Source organism: Eptatretus burgeri, chromosome 7, assembly GCF_056783735.1.
Source record: "Eptatretus burgeri isolate ZD-2024b chromosome 7, Ebu_testis_v1, whole genome shotgun sequence".
Lineage (NCBI taxonomy): Eukaryota > Metazoa > Chordata > Myxini > Myxiniformes > Myxinidae > Eptatretus > Eptatretus burgeri.
In genome coordinates, this window is record NC_140967.1 from 299,236 (window position 1) to 322,781 (window position 23,546).

The 23,546-nt window shown below is 46.0% G+C and overlaps 1 protein-coding gene across 7 annotated transcripts in view; it reads left to right on the top strand.

Moving 5' to 3' along the window:
* Positions 1-23,546, top strand: part of TARBP1 (tRNA guanosine 2 -O-methyltransferase TARBP1) — a 252,721-nt gene that overhangs the window by 38,734 nt on the left and 190,441 nt on the right. For all 7 annotated transcript variants that reach the window (XR_015059772.1, XR_015059771.1, XM_085887174.1 and 4 more), the window contains exons 12-13: positions 1,035-1,122; positions 22,213-22,388. Coding sequence is in view for 5 of the 7 variants with exons in the window: in XM_085887174.1 (XP_085743300.1) it covers positions 1,035-1,122; positions 22,213-22,388 (264 nt within the window). In the remaining 2 variants the exon portion in view is untranslated. The remainder of the gene's footprint in view (positions 1-1,034; positions 1,123-22,212; positions 22,389-23,546) is intronic.

Genomic DNA, 23,546 nt, shown 5'->3' on the forward strand with positions numbered 1-23,546 from the left:
ATCCATCCACAACTTTTTTAGATATCCTGATGGGTGCCAAGGCAGGTGGGTGTTCTCTCCTTGTTATTTCCTCAGGGTGGGGGTGGATGGTGGGTTGATTTAATATGCTGTATTACAATGTAGACTGAGACCACACATGATGTTTTTTGCTCATACGGCTCATTACATTTTTATGGGTATCCGGTTACTTCGGGCTTTCACAAGCTTTATTTTATGATGCATTCATAAAAACTTTCTTTTACATCTTAAGTCCTACTTTGATATATGTTTTTTATTTTTATGAAAGTCACCCCAAACAAGGCATAAAGTCACTCTTGGTAATGGCTTAAGAAAGAAAAAGAAGAAAAAACTGGCAAAACCTTCACCGAGTCCTGAAACAAGGAAACATCTTCACAGGACCACTGTGCAGGAGGGGTAACTCGATCAGGCAGAAAAATCATTTTTCCTCCCCTCCATTGGGTGTTTTTTTTAGGAGGCACCAACTACACTGGATGGCCGTTTGCTCCCAAAGGGAGCTCATCCGCCCTTTATCAGGTGTCGGTTTTAGACCTGGTAGGGTGTCACAGTCACCCTCCCCTCTTGCAAAGCCAGTCAGGGGTGTCGGTTAAGTCACTCACATTCTTACTTTATCAGGTGTCGGTTTTAGACCTGGTAGGGTGTCACAGTCACCCTCCCCTCTTGCAAAGCCAGTCAGGGGTGTCGGTTAAGTCACTCACAACCCGACCATGCGGCAGGTAGCACTAAGTTGTATGTTACCAATGGCAGTCCCAAAAGACTGACCTGACTAAATAATTGTTTCAAACATAATATTTGGTGAGTATTAAAGCAGGAATAAATCGGCACAGCCTTTAAATGTAACTAAACCACTTAACAGACCACTGATACATTATTCAATGTTGCAACAACCAATCCGTTTTCTTTGATCCCGTTTAGTCAATAACTTTGGGAATTGTAACAATGCAGGCTCTGAGTTCACAAAGTTCAAAATGGCCACGTGCCTTGTACTAACGTTCTGTTCCTTCCTCTTCCAACAGAGCACGATACGTTACTGCATGATCGAGCAGATGCTGCACGCCTTGCCACCATGGCTCTGCTAGCTGCAGACATATCACTTACAAACAGGTATTGTCCTTCACTCTGCAAGACAGTAATCTGGAATGAAGCTGATTTTTACAGACATAAGGGAACAAAGCGATGGAGGTAAAGTGAAAAGATGGATGGTGATGTGGATTTCTCTCCTATGAACCTCGTAGTGATCGTTGTAGAATTCTTGCGTTGTCGTGGAATCTTATTTAACTTGCAGGGTTTAACGTATAGCCGACTCGGTTTTAAATGTATCATGTTCCTGTTCCCTCGTACACTTCACACAATGAACTTGAGAACCCCCACTTGTTGCAATATTATTTGGTTCTATTTTATTTATTCTTACTTTTTAGTTAACCGTTAAACCAACCCAATTAATTTACTTCCACAACGTGAAAGTACATTACATCAGAGAGTTTTATTATTACTTGGTACTTGGTCAGTCCCAAGGAGTACAAGCCACTGAGATGCTATACTCATGTATTTCCACAAGAATGACAAAGGTTCTTGCAGAAGCATTCAACTTGCATTATCAATATTTTATTTCTTCCCTTATTATTTCCCTAAATGACAACTAAAATATACAGAAATCTCAGTTGTATGTGTACTCAAAACATTAATCTCATTTGCTATCTCCATGTAAAAGCAAACAGTCTTTATCAGGGTTCCAATTTACAATCAATAATTCTTTTCACAAAAATATTCCATCATCTATACAAAAATATAAAAGTAAGCTACTTCTTTCGAGTACCGAATCCAAAGCAATTTGATTTTGCACAGTTACCATTTTGACATTCATATCTGCTAAACAATTTGCAGTTTCATTCACAAGTAGTTCCAGAGCAACTGCCATTATATTATCTTGATTCAATTCCCAGTAACTTTTCCCTATCCTAAATTAACAGATTAACAAGGTCCATAGTTAAAAGGATTCTCAAATTGTAATCTCAAAACAAAAGTTCATTTCAATTATAACTAAAAGAAACATGTTGGTTTGTTCTGAATGAGTTTTTTTTTTTTAATGAGCTAAGTCTGAAAGTAACTAACACAGTTACCATACACAACTCCATGTTTATGCATTTTGACAACAAACCCAGTGCATGCAAACATTTTCATGAGTATCACTTGTTGGTCCTTTTGACCATAAGATTATCCCCATAACTTCCATACAGGTCAAAAACAAAACACACCTGTGTGCAAGGTTATTATAACTCACAAAATGGATTCCCAAAATATTTCAAAGCTAAGTTGCACATTCCTACATTAATTCACAGGAGTAATTAAAAAAGAGTAGCATGGCTATCATCATCGTCACAGAGTGATTCTTTTGGAAGTCTTTCATGGGCTCTCAGCTGTGCAAACCCCCCATTTGAGAGTTCCACTCCACTCGGCAATCACATTTAGTTGCCATGACATGACATCTTCGAAACAAGAACTTTGATAACATTGTTACGAGACACGAAAATTTCCCAAACAGTTTAATCAATACCAAAATGCTAACGTTGCTAATTAACTTGATGAGCCTCCATTTCTTTGTTTCGCCAATCTCTATCATCACTCCAGAACTCGATCAACATTTAAATCTCTGACATTTTCCATCTGTCCACTTCTCTCTCATCAAAACGGCGACATGCTGCCATTTTCCAACTCACATACACAAACCATCTATCACTTCCTCTGACCTTCTCAATTACGAATCCATTTCCTTTATCAAAACAATTAAATACAGTTTAAACAGTTGTACAAAAATTGTCAAATCATTTGTCAAATATTGCTTAAACAGCTTTATGGTCTTTTATTATTATTTTAACAGTCACAATAAAATATTTTTCTTTTAAAATCAATAAATTAAAAATAAAAACTTCAGCGTCTATCCAATTAAATCTTATGAATTTACCTTGACTGAATCGATCAAAGGGTTACACTGGGTTGTTTGCTATTGCCTTCCCAGCACTAGTTCAGGCAACTTTAACATTCACAGACGAATAAAAACGGCACACCGAGTTCAACGTCCATCCGAGGGCATTATCTATTATCTGTGAATCGCCCCACGTGCTAAACATCCTAAAATCATTTAAAATCATTCCAAATCACGTTTCTACATTTAAATCACATCTTTTAAGTACAATGGTTACAACTCAGATCAAAATCTTCGAAACATTTCTGATACGTCCTAACAGCTTGCCCAGCACTCAAACCTGCCGGGTTGAGTAATTACAATTTCCTCATAATGCCAGTGAGAGCTCACCTCCCTTGGACTTCACCTTCCGAATATATCCCACATTCACAATTGTTATTTCACAATTTATCCAAAATCCCGATGGCTTTTAAATAAAACTTTAACACTTGCTTCCTAAATGGACCACTTTAAACAGACTCAGTTTGAGAGACTTTGCCCGTACAGTGTAGCTCGCGACACAAACACCAAGCAACAAGGAACAGGAAGTTCTCTCCACATCCGGTCGAAAAAAAACCTCAAAGCAGGCAAAACCACAGCTTGCCATTACTCTGTCATGGCTTACACAGAATGCATAATTTTCCCCAACACACATTCACACACCTCTCAATCCGGTTTCAAAGCCAAGTCTCAATACAGCACGGTTCATTGCAGTGAAATTTATTAGACTCGCACAAGTTTCATTTCTCCACTCACTCAGCAACACATGCATCTCAATGCAAATTGTGGTGTACTGGATAGAAGATGCTTAGCAGGCAGGCACGAGCGGGGGAACAGTCGAGCCGGGCTGTGTTGCACAAGCGCGAGCGCGGGCGTACTTTGCCCGCGGCTCTCCTTTATCACGTATTCCGCACACTCACGAGCCGGGCGACTCCAGCATTACTACAACGCCTCAGGCGGCGCGCACACCTTATATCCCTTGCAGAGCCGATGACCACGCCGACCCCTCCTCCCATCATCATGCCCCGCCCTGCACGCCCGCAGGCTACACCACACTCCTCCCTCCTAAAACTATGATTATTAAATGATCACCATCATAATAAGCAAAAACAACACGAAGGACTACGGTATAATAGTCGACAAGGCACAAAAAATGAAAACAGCGAAGTATAACAGCACATCACATCATATAATGCGTGAAAGCGAGCTAATGGAGCTGCCACGGCCAGATGCCGAAGACGGAGGTGCACACAGCACCTCCCAAACTCTGGCCACGTTACCGATATGAAGCAGCAAGGCGAAAAGCACAGCAGCCCTACACAGCGGAAATGCCCCCAGGCGGCTCATGCTGACATGGCCCTCGGCGAGGCCGTGGCGATCTCCCGAGCAAACCTCCCCCGGCACCATCAAACGCCTCCGGCCCACTTCCCCCAGGCAGACCCGACGCAGATAAACATTCCGAGGCCGGAAGCCCGCCGTCTGGAAGCCGTGGCGCCAGCGCCAGCCTCGATCGACCTTGGATGGGGGCGCTGATCAGCGCCGCTGGCTGGACGCACTCAATGCTCCAAAACAACCCACGCACCACAATCAGATGAGATGCCAACGCCCATCTAAACGGCCTTGAGCGAACACAGAGAGCTGCGCCCGCAACCAGAGGTGGGGGTAACGCCGACCAGCGCACCAGTCTTGGCTCCGAGTCGATCTCCGAGACCCACACGGCAGTTAGACGGTAGCAATTCCATTTAAACCACACTTCAATCATAGGCTCGTTATAAATCACTACGAACATCATTTGAACCATTGCAAACTCATTTTTCCGTACAGCGCGTTCTTTTGATAAAATCCCAGCACATGACAAAGCAACTACCCACGGCCCGGGACAATGGAAGGCCAACCCAACCTTTTTATTCGCCACCACCGCTCCCAAAGCCACCACATCGCATTGATCATAATACAAATCCCATTGATTGAGCTCCGCCAAACCCACTCTCACACGGGAACTGCTGGCATTTATTTCAACAACGTTAAACTGCATCACTAGAGCAAGGAAAAACACATATGCAATGAACAGCAACCCACAACCCACATCACGAGTCCGTCTCTTGGTTGTCGACTCGATGTTGTGACTCGCGACTTCCTTTCACGCCGCGGGCTCACCGCAACCTGTTGAAGCTGCCCGAACAACACCGGCGCGCATTGCCTCGCGAACGCTGCCGAAGCGCGGGAACTCATCGCGAGAGCTGATACGGCTCTCGCTGCTCCCGAACCTTACATCACCGCCGCAGGCAGCAACGAACGGCCACTCCCGTTGCATCGACGCGGCTCCCGCCGCCAGAACCTCGCCCTCGGTACTCGACGAAGGCATCGAAGAGAGCACTGGCACACCTGGAGGTACGAACCGGAGATCCAGCCCGAGGTGCGCCAGCCAGTCCCGACCCAAAAGGGCGGGCCCCTCCCCTCGCACCACGAACACCGAGAGCCGGGCGCGTCGACCTCGGTAGCGCACTGAGACGTCGGCCCTCGCAAGCGGTGCAATCGCTTCACCGGTGTACATGTACAGCGACAAGGCCGTCTTGACCAGGCGAACACCGCGAAGACCACGAGCCGCCTGTTCACCCATGACCGACACCGCAGGCCCGGTGTCCACGCAAAACACGGTCGGCTCGCCATTCACCTCGACCTCCACCGTGAACGGCGTCGTCATCTCCGAACCAACGGAAAACAGACTCAACCGTGGTTGCATCTCCTGCTCCGGCCCGCCGGCATCGCCATGCCCCGGTTGCAGGCCGATCTCCAGGTCACTGGGGTCCTCCCGCACCTCGTCATCCAAGACCCCAACGGAGGCCCCCGCCATCCGACACACGCTTCAAATGTCCCACCTTGTGACAATGCAAACACACGGTGTTCTTATACGGGCACATTTGTCGCAGGTGCGGACCCCCACACCCCCAGCACCCCTGGAAAGCCACTTCGCTCCCGGTGCGACCGTGCTGCGGTGCGTGCCCTCGTCCCGCACCGCCAGGCGCGCGTGCGACCTGCGGCACTTGAGTCATCGCGCGGACTCCGGGCTGCGCGACCTGCGGCACCTGCGCGGTCACCGCGTGGACCTCGGGATCAGCCGACATGCCCCAGCTGGAGCTACTCATTACGCCCTGGCCAGCGATGGTGCGGACATCCGTGAGTGTCTGCTCGACAGACGAAGCAGTCCCGACCGCCGAGTCGAATGTGATGTCGGTCAACCGCAGGATGGCTGCTACCATCTTTGCGTCTCGCAGACCAGAAATAAAACGATCTCTGAGCCGTGCCGGACGCTCCTCTGTCGTGAACTTGCAAGGCACAGCCGAATGCTTCACCCGTGCTACGAAGTCTGCAACGCGCTCCTCGCCACCCTTAGCGAGGTGATCGAACTGGAACCGCGCGAGATGCAACGACTTCTCTGGTGCCAAGTGGGTCTTCATTTTCGCCACGATGTCCTGAAACGATAGTCCGTCATCACTGGGCTTATTTGGAGCCACCAAATCACTCAGCAGCCGGTAGTGCTCCGTTGATAGCGAGGCGAGCAAGATCGCCTTGCGTTTCTCTTCATCATCTACATCATTCGCGCGAAAGTAGCAACCCAACTGTTCAGAAAACAACTCTAATTAATCTCCCCCGAAAACGGGTACGCGCCCGTGCGCCGTGCCCCGACCTTCTGCCATGCTCGTGCTGGCGAGACCCTTGGCTCCGTAGCCTGGAACCGCACGGGTTATTTGCCGCCCTGCACACGCCGATCCGAAGATCCTCGTCAGCCAACTGTGGTGTACTGGATAGAAGATGCTTAGCAGGCAGACACGAGCGGGGGAACAGTCGAGCCGGGCTGTGTTGCACAAGCGCGAACGCGGGCGTACTTTGCCCGCGGCTCTCCTTTATTACGTAGTCCGCACACTCACGAGCCGGGCGACTCCAGCATTACTACAACGCCTCAGGCGGCGCGCACACCTTATATCCCTTGCAGACCCGATGACCACGCCGACCCCTCCTCCCATCATCATGCCCCGCCCTGCACGCCCGCAGGCTACACCACACAAATCACTAGCCACGCTCCCAGCAGGTCAATCGTCTCCTGCACCCTACAAAACGTTTCGTGCAAATCATTGCATTTACAAATCCGTAACACCTCCACACAAAACAATACAACAAACCTCACTGCCAACAAACTTCCAGTGAGTTCAATGAACAAATGGGTAACTCTTATAACTCTGACAAACAGGTAACTTATAATATTTATCTATTTTCCACTTAACCATTGTCCTTTCTAACCCGATATTGGCCTCTCTCAGCCGCTGCTCCTCGGCCTCTCTCAGCCGGCGCTTCCTCTGCGCAGTCTGTGGCATGTCGCTTCGGCATGCGCATTTAATTACTCCTCTGGCTCCTCGTCGAGCCTCTTCTTGCACTGTGTCCTCTGCACTCTGACCTTTATCACCAAGAGGAACCTAATTACTCCTCTTCTCCTCCAGCACTTTTCTAAAACAACTATATATACACTTATCGTTTACTTTCGTTACTCCTCTTCTTTCTATCAATAAAATTATCTGACATGTACTTTCTTTTGTTCAAAATGCGATACCCGCTAAGGCAGGCCCACTGTCCAGGAACGCTCTCTGCTTACCTTCGCTCAAGCACTTGCCGTTCCTTCAGGACTGCCTCCAGCAGATTCAGCACCTCCGGTCACGGCACCAATTGATGTGGATTTCTCTCCTATGAACCTCGTAGTGATCGTTGTAGGATTCTTGCGTTGTTGTGGAATCTTATTTAACTTGCAGGGTTTAACGTCTCGCCGACTCGGTTTTAAATGTATCATGTTCCTGTTCCCTCGTACACTTCACACAATGAACTTGAGAACCCCCACTTGTTGCAATATTATTTGGTTCTATTTTATTTATTCTTACTTTTTAGTTAACCGTTAAACCAACCCGATTAATTCACTTCCACAACGTGAAAGTACATTGCATCAGAGAGTTTTATTATTACTTGGTACTTGGTCAGTCCCAAGGAGTACAAACCACTGAGATGCTATACATCACACGTGCTTGCACTCTCTTGGAGTACAACCCACTGAGATGGTATACATCGACACGTGCTTGCACTAAAACAAGATGACATTTCAAAGGAATTTATATGCTTTTCATGGGAGAGTGGTGGGGGGCTGTTTACTCTAACTGCAGTACGTGTCTTCTTGGTGAGAAGCACATGATGTAATTACGGCAAAAGTTTGCTGTTATATTTATCAGCCCAGGTCACATCGTTCCATAACAAGACAATTTTTATCAACATTGAGGGCAAATACTCTTGGCCAAAGGGAAGGAACACTGACAGCAAATTTGACTTATAGCATACATTAATATAATTATTTTCTTCCACAGATGGGAAAGGCATTTCGAAGTGAATGAGAAATAAGATGAAAGGGTGTGGTGCTGGGACCATGAGATGGACAAATCGCATTGATCATGGCAGGGGCGAGACCGGAAGTTATCGCAAAGAACATTGGAATGGTGAAGACTGATACTCGGAGGTTCACTACATTGATTAGAAAGTCCCATTATCTTAAAGGCTTTTCTTCACCATTGTCAAGGAGAGAAAAATGAGGAGTAGCCAAACAAAACCCAATGGGAGCACTGAATAGCAGCACTGAAAATTGTTTGGTGTTGAGAAATGTAAAGGGAGGATTGAGTCTGCCAACGTAGCGACTAGTCCTGAAGGAAATATTGATAACATGGGGGGAGGGGGGCAAGGAAACGCATAACTGGTTATTCAATCAAGCAGATGAAGTGTATGATATTCTATTCAGGCAGAGACCACAAAACATTACACGAGACAATGTGATTGTGATTCCAAAGAAGAGAAGTGAAACAATTGCACTTGTTTGGGTTATGTTCCATGCTGAAGCCCCTTGATTTGATTATAAGCAGATTTTCATTTTCTGATGCAGTGGCGAAATCACTCGGAAAGGCAGCAGTATAACAAAGGGTTTAATCACCAGAAGAAAAAAACAGCACTGACCATTAAGGCACATGGGGGGGGGGGGGGATGAATGATGTAACTTCGAAAAGGAGGGCTTTGGGATGCTGCCTTGAAGAAAACCCCTGCACATCAGTCAAAAGTGAAACCGTTCGTGTGTGTCCATCTGTTACACCTGGTTCGAATACGCTCTCTGCCAGAATAAATAAATAAAAACTGTCCATGTGATGGTTATTGGGGTGTTTCAAAAAGGGAGTGATGCAACTTTAAATGTTTATTTACAAAGAAACAGAAACCTCAGGAATGTGAACCAAACATTTCTTGAAAGCTTATGACAGTGTTTTCTATCACTGATTGCTATTGCAGTTGGCCACTGCTCGAGTTAGTGAGAGCCCAAGGTCTGAAATTGGTATTTTTTGCAAAATCCTTGTTATTGATGTTCTCGATGTGTGCCCTCCGCAGTTCAGACGGGCATTGATCCATTCATCCATCCATTGGGACCATACTCTGTGCAGAGCATTGGTGCTGCCCAAGCAGTTTCCTGGGCTATTGGGCACAATCCTGGATGGGTCGCCACTGACGCAGGATACCAGCAAGCTGGTACTCATTTTGCCGACCTCAGAAGAATAACAGGCTGAGTCAACCACACCTGGTATTAATTCAACAGCCAAAGCAGGATTTGAATTCAGGACCCTACGATCCCAAGCCCACCACTTTAACCATTAAGCTAACACCAGGCATAGGCAATGATCCTAACTCCAAAGTTCTGTCCAACTTTCCTGTAGGTCTCATATGGCACTACCTGGAGGTAGTCTGGCACCTCCTGCTTCAGATTATACGGTGTGGCAGGGCAGTTGGCATAGACAAAGCGGGCAGCCCCCCAGAACCAGTCATACAGAGAGTTCAAGTCTGGGCTATGGGGTGCCCAGTCATGAGCGATACCCAGGGCAACGAGGTGGTTTCTGAAGAGCTGCTGCTGGAAAGTGATTGTGTCACCAGCTGTATGTATGGGTGCACCATTCTGCATAAACCAGGTCATGCTGAGCTGGTTTGGGGTGACCTTTTGGGCTACATCATTATGGAATTTCTGGAGCACGGCCCGGTAGCACTCACCGTTGATCGTCACCATCCTGCTGTGATTCTCAAACCAGAAAGGCCCGAGCGTTCCCCATCTGGCATTGAAGGCGCAGAAGCATGTGACCCTAGGCCCTTTCAGGCACCTCTCAGTGATTTCAGATGGTTCTGCCCCCCAGAAAATGTTGTTGTGGTTGTTGATGGCACCAGGTCAGGTCAGGTATGGGAGCATGTGCCAGAACAGCGCGTCGCTGTGTCCACTTTCCGCCGGTACTCCAGGGGCCTCCGTCTGGCCATCCCCCAGGCAGATGCCAGGCCCATCCCCATCTCCTTGAGATGATGGTCAACCTGTTGCAACCATGAGGCACGTGGTCGGCCCACTGGCCTCCTCCACTCATGAGACTCCCTCGCTGAGAGAATCTGGTGAGCAGGATCAGCGTCAGGAAAACGAGCCACGTGTCCATACAGCCGCAACTGACGCTCACGGACTATGCAGGTAACAAATCTCATCCGAGTCTCTCTCAGCAACCGCTCGTTGGACACAAAATCCGACCAGCGATAGCCAAGGATTCTCCGAAGAGACCTGATACCAAAGGAATTAAGTCTCCGTCTCAGATCCTTGGTCAGAGTCCAAGTCTCGCACCCATAGAGCAAGACTGGAAGTACCAAGGACCTGAAGACTCGGACTTTTGTCCTCCCACACAGGTACCGGCAGCACCACACCCCATGATCCAGTGAATCCATGACTCCCCAGGCCCGACCCAGACGTCTATTGACCTCTGACTCGCAGCCAGCAGAGACATGAATATCACTGCCAAGGTAAGTGAATCTCTCCACGACCTCAACATCCTCACCACAAACAGACACAGACAGGACAGCAGCATCCAAGATGTCACCGAAAGCCTGGATCTTAGTTTTGACCCAAGAAACCCGTAATCCCAACGGCTCCGACTCCTCATTCAGCACCTCGAGGGCCCCCAAGAGGATGTCTAAAGTCTCCGCAAAGATGACTGCATCATCTGCAAAATCAAGGTCCGAGATCTTGACATTCCCAAATGATGCACCGCAACTTGATCTCTCCGACATCCTCCCTAAAATCCAGTCCATACAAGTGCTGAAAAGTGTGGGGGCAAGTACACATCCCTGACGAACTCCAGTAACAACTGGAAATAAGTCAGAGATGGTACCACCACACTTTACAGCACTCTCAGTACCAGAGTAGAGTTCAGACATCAGATCGATCAGTTTTGGTGGCACCCCACGAAGACCAAGAATCCTCCAGAGGACATCCCGATTCACTGAATCGAACGCTTTACAGAGATCAACATAGGCTGCAAGCAGCCCCTGCCGAAACTCTCGTCTGCATTTGCTGAGGACACGAAGTGCAAGGATACGGTCAATCGTTGACCTCTTTGGTGTAAAGTCTGACTGCTCTGGACGCTGGTGCTCAAGCAGATGGTGGCGAACCCTATCAAGTATTATCCCAGCAAAGACCTTGACCGGCACTGAGAGCAGCGTCACCCCTCGGTAGTTGTTGCAGTCTTGGCGATCACCCTTCCCTTTCCAGAGAGGGACAACAAGGCCCCTCTTCCAGTCAGTTGGGATGATGCCTGTGTTCCAGGCAGAGCACAAAACTGCATGCAACGACACGAGTGCAGCATTTCCACCAGCCTTGAGAAGTTCGGCATGGATGCCACAGATCCCTGGAGCTTTGCCCCGTTTCAACCGGTTCACCGCAGCCCGTGTTTCCACAAGTGAAGGTGGACCACAGTTGATTCGAGGGTCAGCAACAGGGATTGTAACACCCTTGACGTCCAACTCGACAGCTAGGGGATCAGCCTGGTACAAACGCTCAAAGTAACCGGCCCAGCGGGCCTTCACTTCAGACTCCTCTGTCAAGAGCCTACCACTCTCTGCTCGAACTGCAGTGCTCCGAGGGATGGGCTTGGATGAACGTAATGCGCGAATTCCCCTGTAAGCGGGACGAGAATCACCTGTCCACAGGTGATGCTCTACCCCCTCACAGATTCCTCGCACATAGGCCTCCTTGTCCACCCTTAGCGCACGTACAGTTTTACGCCTCAGCTCCCTTAACAGCTCAGCTCTGCCATTCAGCCTGGCCCTGCGACTCTGGTCAATGGTATCCAGTGTCCCTTGAGAGACAAAATTCTTCTTTGCCCTGCGGTGAGCTCCAAGGCATCCACCGGCAACATCAAGGACGGTGGTCTTGAAGGCGCTCCACAACTCTTCAGGACCCCCCAAAGCACCCAGACCCCCCAAGTGTCCACTCAGCCTGTTCGCAAACTCCTCAGATACTCTCTCATCCCTGAGCTTGGCAACATCCAGCCTCGGCTGGGATGGTACCATTCTCCAGGATTTAAGGTGCAGCGTTAGAGTTGCTACAACAAGCCTGTGGTCAGTATTGAGGAACTGAGCACTCCAGTAGACCCTGCAGTTCTGGATCATCCTCCAGCGACCGTCAATGAGGACATGGTCAATCTCCTTTGCCACACCACCAGCGTTGGAATACCAAGTCCAGCGATGAGCTTGTGGGCGCTGAAACCATGAACCAGCCACCCTAAGTCCATGACTTCTTGCAAAGTCAAGGAACTTAGTGCTATTCTGGTTCATAGTTCCTGACCCATTGGGACCAACACACACCTCATAACCATCCCTATCAGTTCCAGTCGATGCATGACTAGAAGACTAGAAGTGTATCTCGTCTGGGGCACTGATCAACCACAGACTCGAGTGTGGCGTAGAATGCATCCTTCAATGTGAGATCACTCGCCTCAGTCGGAGCAGAAACAGAGACCAGGGAAATGACACCTAAGGAGTGACGAATCCTTAATCTCATAATACGCTCGTTGACCGGTGTTACCTCAATTATCATTGGGGTCAGCTTATTGGACACAGCTACAGGAACTCCTTGGGTATGGTAACCATCAGAGCAACCAGACCAATAGTAGGTGTAACCACCCACCATTATCTCACCGCAATCCGGTCTCCGAACCTCAGAGAGAGCTGCAATCCCGATGTCCAAACGCTTGAGCTCAGATGATAACAGAGACAGGTGATCATCCTCTCTTCGGGATAGGACATTCCAGGCACCCACCCGAAGGGACCGCCTCAGGTTAACCCAAGGAGACCGCCGTCTGGTGGACGACACCTCAGCACCACTCCGACACACTCTCCCGCAATCTGACCCAGGGATGTTACCCCATGGTTTCCCTCCTATCATCAAAGATTGGGGGTCCCGAAGGCTTTGCCCCAATCCCTTCATCCGGTGAGCTGCCCTGCGAAGGGAAGCTGCACAGGAGGTACTCCCACGGAGTGGGTTTTCAGATTTTTTTTGCATTTTTGCGTTTTGCGGAATGAAGGGTTTTACGGTGGCCGGAGTGCAAATCCTGCCACCAACCTCCTAATAAGAAGTGACCCAACTGCAGGAGGACGTCCGCAGACACAGTTGGGCACTAGATATGGATGGCCGTTGGCTCACAAGGAGCTCCTCCGCCATTTGACAGGTTTTGTTTTTAATCCTGCTGGGTGTCTATATCCAAACACCCTCCTCACCAGAAAACCTAGTGGGGGAGACGGTTTAGTCGCCGACAACCCGACCATGGAACAGGTTAGTACAGGTTTACATGGTTCCTGTAGCAGGTCACAGATCGATTCTGACCTGACTGATGCCACCGTTCATGTGGAAATGGGTTTCATCACTAAACCAGATCAGGTTGATCCAGTTTGTGTGCCACTCAATCCTGTCACTGAGCCAATTGCACATATCAAGTTTCCTTCTCGTGTCATCTTGATTCAGTTTATGCCTAATAGAGATGATGTATGGGAAAAGCTTCAGTTCCTTAGTGAGGATATGCCAAACTGATGTTTATTCGATGCCTCGCTCCCGGGAGCGCCGGCGGGTGGGTCTTCTTGGAACAGTTCACTGCAGAATCCCGCACGGCGTCGATGTTTGCTTGGCTCTTGGTTATTGATGCTGGCCTGCCACTGTTGCTCTTGCTCTGGTTGTGCACTGTGCTCAAAACGTTTCACAATACGTTGAATGGCACAATTTGTGGGAACATCACGTGTTCCGAGGTCGTATTCCCGGCAGAACCCCAAGGGGGTGTCTATATATTATTTAGTCTCACACCACAGAGCCACCACTTTTGTCTTCTGCTTCACTGGCAATGGCATAGTTGAGCCACTATCACAGCTCCCGTGGCTCCCACCTTCCCAATCCCCCCTCTCCCAACATGATTAATAGTTAGTATCATTTTCAACTAACCCTATACATTCACAAGCCCCAAATCGATCCTTCCCATTGGTGTTCAGAAGAACATAATCCAGATACGCAGTCCATTCACTGGTAGCGATCCAAATGGGGGTTTGTGTCGCGCACGCCCATCCACTCGGGCCTTGCACTGACCCACATGTTCGGGGGTTTGTAGTACAAGCAGCTTCCCATTCAGCGAGTTCCCATTCCCAACCATGATTAATTTGAATCAAACTAGCTCAGAAAACTTTCCTATTCATTTTTGATGATGAATGTATCCAAAAGGCACTCAAATGATGTTTGGGGAGCTTACCCTGGGATTACGTTGACTGAACCCCCTATTCCAGATTCAGCCTGGCCAATTTGACGAAAACAGCAAAGTATCACCGACTATTATACAATGATAATTTTCAATTACTGAAGATACACGAAAAGAGTAAACATTCTGCACAAAATAATAAAAATGCTCATGATTTGTTGGTCTTGAAAAGAAGCATTAATATGAATCGTCACTGTCACTGTCATTGACAGTAATAGGTGTCTCCCACTTATTGTCACACTCGATATCCTGGCGCAAAACAGTCGCATTTCTTAGAAACACTTGAAAGGCATTAGCAAACTCTGACGTAATGTGTCTGGTCATCAACCGTTGGATCATTGCTCCCTTCTGCAGTGAGGCCAATGATGCCACCTTCACTTTTGCCTTCCTTGTTAATCTGCTCGAGCACTTGATCAGTCCTGACAGAATTGAATCGGTATCGATTGGATCTTCTAACGACGAAGCCACCTTCACACGTGCTGATAGACCTCAGGGTGGTTCTCTTTGAGAGGCTTCATATCTGCCACGTATGTAAGGACATACTTTGCATGTGTGTGCCTGGCTGCAGCCCAAAACCAAACCATCACTTCACACATGGCAGTCATATGAAGCTCCATGGAACCTTCCTTCTCTGCTGTAAGTACAAAGGTACAACAACACTTGAGCACCTTCCATGAAATATGCCCAAAATGTAAATGTTGCTGATTGTTCTCGAGCAATTTCGAAGAATTCCATGATCACTTCCGCTACCTCTGGCACATGACTATCCATCAATTCTCTGGCAACATCGATCATGTTGTAGATCAAGGAAATTGTGTTGCACGTCATCATTGATGAGAGAGCGATCTGATCTTTCAAGCCATGCTACCATCGATCTAAAGAATGTTCTGAATACAGCTTCAAACACAATTTTGCCGCCCTGAACACCTCGTGATAGTTGTGAGCCCTGCAGCATTTGCCATGCTGTTGCCTCAGCATACACAGATGACTCGGTTAGTGAAGCCAAAAGCCCACCATCACCAAATAACTTGCCTGAACTAGCTGGCAAAGCCATCATAGTATGCATCCCACCAACTCGCATTGTCACCTTCCCATCTAAATATTCCGGTTTGTCCCGTCGGATTTGTTGTGCTTTGCTGTATATGGTCATTTCAGCAGTTACCAGAACGTGCTTTTGTCCAATATGCTCACAAACATCAACCAACTTGCATGGGATGGTGTAAATAGTTGAGAGATCTGTCGGAGAAGCTCGGAGGAACAGCATGTACCGGATGGCAGCCACTGGCGTGTTTTTCTCAGACAGGATGGAATTGAATCCGGTCCATGCTGGTATAGACTGTTCAGCATCATGTTCCTTTTGCAGACGAGCTAGTTGCCATCGGAGGTCTTTCTGATTTGCCTCTTGGTAACTATCAGCATCCCGGTGGTGCACATCTGTGATTGTTGCAGATGAGACTTCTGGTGGCTCAGGTCTTCGTGCAGGTTTCACATACCTAAATTACACATACAAATGTGGAGGCACACAATCCACAACCATATTCTACATGTTCTAAGGGTCATTTTCTATTAGAATAGCGTCGCATTAATTAAGGCCTAAGTCACATTTGCTCTACGGCGAGGATACGGCGGCCGTACGCCCTCTGGATTGACAGAAACGTGCCGTGGCCGCAGAGTTTGTGCGGGGGCCTCAGGGTGGTCCTACGCCGTTTGGCTATATTTTACAGGTCGTAAGGTCGCCGTGGAATTATAGCACGGAGTTATAACTTTTTTCATTTCTACGTTCGCCATAGCAATTCGACATGCCGAAACAAAAGAACTGGTAAAAATTAAAATAAAAAAAATTAACCCATTCGTTACCGTCCGTCTGGCCGCACATTCGGCTTAGGGCCCCCCTGCGGTCGCCTTGCGGGCTCCTTGCGTCTGCCTTGAAAATTATATGGCCGCCACAGGAACGCCCAAAGGTCACCGTGCGACATCAAATCAAAGACCGTACGGCACCCCCACGTTTTCGGTCTTCACAATTTGTAAATATGCCGTGCGGCTCCCCGAAAAATAAAAACATATGTGACTGCTACATTGTGTGACCGTGGAAATACTGCGGCCGCCGTATAATTGCTAGTGGCCGTAGATTTTGGAGATCCCACGGCCGCCGTGGCAAATGTGACTTAGGCCTAACCTCCGCCATCGAAGATGAACGGAGGTTACTGTTTCCACCCCTGTCTGTTTGTTTGTTTGTTTGTTTGTGAACAGTATTACGGAAAAACTCCTGGACGGATTTCGATGAAACTGGTGAGGGGGATAAGGTATGGTCCAAGGATCATGCCATTAGATTTTGGACTTGGTCCAAAGTCCAATATGGCCACTATGGTGGCCATTTTGAAAAAATATTTGAATTTTTGTTTTGCATTTCTTCATGTTTGAAGTGATTTCCAACCAAAAAAAAAAATTTGTTAGAGGAAAAAAAACAAAATTTTGCAACTTTTTTTTCAAAAAAAATTTCGATTTTATTTGAAAAATATTTTAAAAAATATTTTTGCATTTCTACATGTTTTGAGTGATTTACACGCCCCCCCCCCCAAAAAAAAAATTGTTAGAGAAAAAAAAAACAGAAATTTTGCACCTTTTTTTTTCAACAAAATTTCGATTTTTTTTTTTTCTTTTTGGCATTTCTACATGGCGCGTCGATCTGGTTTCGTTTATTCAATCGTGGTTCAGTAGAGTCTGATCCGTTTTGACCTACAATGAATAGGATATCAGGTTCACTAAAGTGACCTAGCAGTATTGGCGGCGGAGGTTTTGCAATCTACCGTGTGCTCCCCCTCGAGTTACTACATGGAATGTTAAGATAGAGAGAGATTCCATCATTACACTATTACTATGCACCAAGCAAATGCAACAATTATATATATTTCGCCACTCCAATACCTCACTGCTGTGTGACTGCTTCGGCATGCAATACATATTATTACCTTTGCATGTTATCAATCGCCAGTGCATCCGCAGCAGAGAGTGGCTTTTTCTGAGCTCGTGTTACACAACACCTTGAAGGATCCATCGGACAGCGCTTGTATAATACTGCGGCCATGGCATGCGTTGTTTGTTTGACTTGCCATCAAGGGTGTGTTCATTTTGGTCAAAATTGTCAATGGCAGATCCACCACAGCATGGTCATCTCCCCTTTCAATACCTTGCAGAACAAACACATCTGCTTCCTTCTGGTCAAGTGCAGCTGATGTTAGAAACCTCTGTACTTCGTCATAGGACACAGAATAACCCAACGCATGGAGATGATTAACCAATTTCTTGCTTCCAAAGGTGTGATGCACATAAAGTCAGACTGAGGCTTCTTGGTGTCCGTACCTCTTGACTGAGCGATGATATTCTGGCATATAGCAATGATTTTCAGGTCTCGAGGTTGAATCATTGTCGGACTGGCTGGATATGGATTCAAATGCATTTCTGCTCACACACCATGACAGAACCATCATACAGAGAACATATTTGCCACACTCACCAAGCTCCATATCAAGACGAGAAATGTAACTGTCACTTTCAGTTATATTGTTCATATGGATTCTCATGATCGTAATGTAGAAGAAAGTATATACCGATGGAGTAGTTTTTTGTTGTTAATGCCGTGAACAAACTTTGGTACATCATGGGTCATAAAGGTCGTTTCATCAAAATTGTGTTTGGTTTCAGAGAAGAAAGCAAATACCTATTTTGGGAGACCTCCCCCCCCCCCCCAAGAACTCCTTGGACCCTGATTTTTCCAATGGCATGAATAAACTTTGGTACATCATGGGTGATGAAGGTTGTGGTCAAGCTTCATCAGAATTGCATATGTAGTTTCTGAGAAGAAAGCAAAATACCTATTTTGGGGGGAAACCACATAGACCCCCTTCGGGCCAGGGTTTGCTTTTTTATGATTATTTATTTATTTTTAATGCCATGAACAAACTTTAGTGCATGTACAATGATGAACATTGTGGTAAAGCTTCGTCAAAATAGTATGTGTAGTTTCAGAGTAGAAGTTGCAAGTATTTGGGAACGGATGGATGGATGACACGCCATCCCGTAAGCTCCCCGGAACTACGTTCCAGGTGAGCTCATAATATGCTAAGGCTTTTCTATTGTGGTATTTTTACCATGGGCTTGTGCTAGTTTAGATAGTAATTGTATTTACATCATATATTTTGCCAATGGATATAGGGTGCATCGAGACAGACAGACAGACAGACAGACAGACAGAGGTGGGGGAGAGTGAAAAACAGGCACAACACACAGAAGGGTATAAATAATATAACTTATGAGGTTACTATGCATGCACGGTTTGGAGTGTCTTCACGGAAAGTGCCGCTGATGTCATCTTGGACTACTTAAAATTCTGCCAGGAAACTTTCATCCCGATGAAAACATTGATTCCATATTCAAACAAACTCTGGTTCGATAAATCAATTTGCAGCAAACTTCATGCCAAGGAAGATGCGTTTATGTCAGCAAGTGATGCGGAGTGCAACAAAGCAGAGTACAAGCTACGCAAGGCCTTCAAAGATGCCAAGTGTGACTCCTGGGGAAAACTGGAGGAGAACATCGTGAGTGCGAATGCTAAACAACTCTGGCAGGGTTTCCACACAATCACAGGTTAAGAGGGAACCGAAGTTGAAATCTTCAACGAATGACGACACATTGCCTGACAAACTGAATAATTTTTACAGCAGATTCGATCATCCTGTGAGTGCAACACCAACTACAGATGAAGTGTCTTCTCAACCTTTTGTGATCTCTGAAAATGACACTCTGCTTGTACTGATTTAGTTGAAGGTCAGGAAAGTCATTGGTCCTCCCAGGCCTGCTTGCGGCCTTGTGTTGATGAACTGTTGCCCATTCTAACTTTACCTTTCAACTTGTCATGGTCACTCTAGCTTTGTAAAATTCCCTGTGTTTTGAAAAAGTCCGTAATTATCCCTGCGCCAAAGCGTTTCCCAGTGAGTTGGCTCTGATTATAGATGAATTGTGCTCGCATCCATCATGAAATCTTTCGAACATCTAGTTTTGCACTACTTCACCTGAAATCCGTTCTTCCTGATTCCCTTGATTCATCAGTTGTGATCCTTCAGTTGAAAATGCTGTTTCACTCACTCTCCATCATGTGTTGTTCTTGCGAGTGCAGCCTTCTGGCAGCTGGTTGCATCATTGGTTAGGGACACGGCTATGCCGCTGATGCAGTGTCCCTATTACCAGTGCACTGGTACTCATTTTGCCGACCTTGGAAGGATGATAAGCTGAGTCAACCCCACCTGGTATTGATTCAGCAGCCAACGGCGCTCGAACTCAGGACCCTAGGATCCCAAGTTAGCCACTCTAACCGCTAAGCCAACACCAGGCTTTTCCATCATGTGTTAAACCCTTTAGATATACCTATGCCAAGTTACTTTTCTTCGAGTTTAGTTCTGCTTTCAAAATGATTTCACCTCATAAACTCCATTTTAATCTTGATGATTCCGTTTGTCAATGGATTTTGGATTTCATCTGATAGCTCACTCGTGGTGAAATTTGCAGACACAACCGTTGTTAGCCTGATTCTCAATAGTGATGAAAGTGATTGCCGTAGTCAAGTCGAAAAACTAACTAAAGACGAAAAAAATACAAGACTAAACCAAAAAAAAGGTCAAGACGAACTCCAATCGCTTTCACGACAACTTTTAACCAACTGCAATCTGCACCTTCAATGAATCTCTCAAGTTTTGTGAGCATCTCAAGAATGGTTATGGATATTTTAAATCATGACACTCATTTTATTTTCTCACTTCATTTCATTTCATCACCAAAATGTTGTTTTATGGCTCTCTATTCACAATTGATCTATTTCTTATTCGATGTAAATTTTCAGCTCGCACTGTCAAGGTACTTCTCATTGTATGCACATCGCATATGTATGCCAATAAACTTATTATTAGGCCCAGTTGGACTTGTCCGAAACGGGGGCTTATGGATTTGATCTCGATTTTCATGTCCGGCCGTGTGTGCGTGTGTGCACGCATCCGCAATCATAGCTCGGACATGTATGGATCGATTTTATTCGTACTTGGCACAGACAACACATGATTATACATATGCACATCATTTTGTTTCACGATGCGATCAAAGATGGCTGACTGGAGGCCATTTTAGTTGTGAAAACCCGCTGTTGAACACGTCCTCAACCATTTCTCGGACATGCATTCTTCGATTTTGTTCAAACTAGGCACACAGATATAATGAATGATGGCTTACATATGCACAGCATTTATTTTTCAGATCATTTTCAAGATGGCCGACTGGAGGCCATTTTAGTTGTGAAAACCCGCTGTTGAACACGTCCTCAACCATTTCTCAGACATGCATTCTTCGATTTTGTTCAAACTAGGCACACAGATATAATGAATGATGGCTTACATATGCACAGCATTTATTTTTCAGATCATTTTCAAGATGGCCGACTGGAGGCCATTTTAGTTGTGAAAAACCCGCTGTTGAACACGTCCTCAACCATTTCTCAGACATGCATTCTTCGATTTTGTTCAAACTAGGCACACAGATATAATGAATGATGGCTTACATATGCATGGCATTTATTTTTCAGATCAGATTCAAGATGGCCGACTGGTGGCCATTTTAGTTGTTAAAAAAAAAACACGATGTTGAACACGTCCTTGACCATTTACCATTTACTTGACCATTTACGATGTTGAACACGTCCTTGATCTGACATGCATTTACTGATGTTGTTCAAACTTCGCACACAGATAAGGAATGATGGCTTACATGTGCACGTCATCTTTTTTTTCGAGATCAGATCCAAGATGTCTGCTATTGGCAGCCATTTTGTTACTTAAATCTGTCCCCAACCATTTCTCAGACATGCATTTTCCGATTTTGTTAAAACTTGGCACAAACACAGTAAATGATGGCATATAAGTGCACCTCACTTTATTTTGCGATCTGATCAAAGATGGCTGACTCATAGACTGGTGGCCATTTTAGTTTTAAATATACATGGACTCGCCCTTTAACTCCATTACTAAAAATTACTAAAATGACGGGGGCTTTCACGTTTTATATCTTTTTATTTTTTATTTTTCATGTTCCTTAATATTATTATTATTATGGTCAGTCATGAGGCATAAACTCATTATAAAAGATTCAACTGTCGTTATATTTCTCATTGAAATTGTGAGGCTGTTCCAAAGCCTGGAGGCAATTGATTTAAACTAACTATAGCCAGTCTTTTTGTGGGATTTATGTACAGGGGAAGGAACAGCTGTATAACTAAGTGAGTAAGGTGGTATTCTCTTTGCTATTGGGAGTCAGTGTCATTGGCTTAACATGGGAGTTACATAGGCCCATTTTGATTGCTGAATGATTAGGTGAGCACACTTGTTCCTCACTTTCTGTAATCAATACAAATATTGTTTCTTGATTCCACCAAGTAAAGAACGAATGAATACAGGATTAATAACTGTAATAATTTAAGCAAGTAAAGCAACTTTCAATCATTGCAATTAAATGATTGGTCTCTTTCTGCAGTGGAATTGTTTGTCCAAACAAGGGTTGGATATTGGAAGCATTCCTGGATCAATTGCAGAGCACGTTTCACAGGCTGTCTACTCGTCCATACTTTGCCTTGACAAAGGCAGACAGGATTTTTCAGCTTCTATTGAAACTGCTACACATCTCATCTCCTGCAGATTCACATAATGCAGGTAAATTATTTAACTCCTCCCTTACTTGATCTACTTATTATTCTTAAGCAAGGAGCCCAGGATGCTCTGGTATCTTCCGTCATGTTCAAATATTGTTGGTTCACCTTGGACCACAACCCCTTACTCTTGGTACCTATTCTTCCCTGATGTACCAAACATTTCCTGGACTCTGTGTCTTTTGCACCTGAAAAGGTGGAGAAGGTTCTTTCAAGCCTCAACTCTGACTTTGCTACTGGACCAGATGGCATCAGCTCACGTGTCCTAAAACCCTGCTCTGCTGATCTTGCACATCCTCTGCCCTTTTCACCCTGTCATTTGCACTAGATCACCTTCTATCTACTTGGAAATCCGTCAACATCACTGCATTACAATAAAAACGTGGAAAACTTATTGCCTTGACTCCAGACCTATCAGCTTGCTTCCAATCAGCAAGGTAATGGAATCTATCATTGCAGTTGACATGAAAGCCTTCCCTTTCTCCAACACCCTCATCTCAGGTCATTACTTTAGGTTCAGACATGGTCACTCCACTTTGGACATGCTGCTTCTACTCTCACAACAATGGATGGAGTTCCTCAATGTTAGACATTTGTTCAGGGCTGTTTGTCTGGACATATCTCATGCTTTTGATGCAGTCTTACATCCTGCTTTGCTTTCCAAACGGTCTACCTATGGCAATCAAGGCCAACTCCACACTTGGCTAACTGACTTCCTCTACTGTCATAGCCAACGTGTGACACTCAATGGAATCCTTTACTCTCCTCTCCCTTTCAAGGCTGAGTGCCATAAAGCAGTGTTCTTGTCTCAGTATTGCTTCTGATATTCATCAATAATCTCTGTCTCTCTGGAGAATACTCTTTATCTATTTGCTGATGACTCCACCGTCTACCGTAACATCCCTCATCCTTCAGACAGGTGGGCTGCAGCCTCTTCCCTCTCTTCAGACCTTGGAAATATCACAAGCTGGTCATGCACTTGGAATATGTCTGTCAATCCTGAGAAATCTCGCACTCTCACTATTTCTGCCCGAAAAGACCATCTGGCAACCTTCTCCCCCCTCATTTACCTTGTGAACAATCCTCTTGAGGTGGTTCAGTCATTCAAACTCCTGGGTCTCACTATTAGCCGTGATGTTTCTTGGACAACCAACATTTCAAC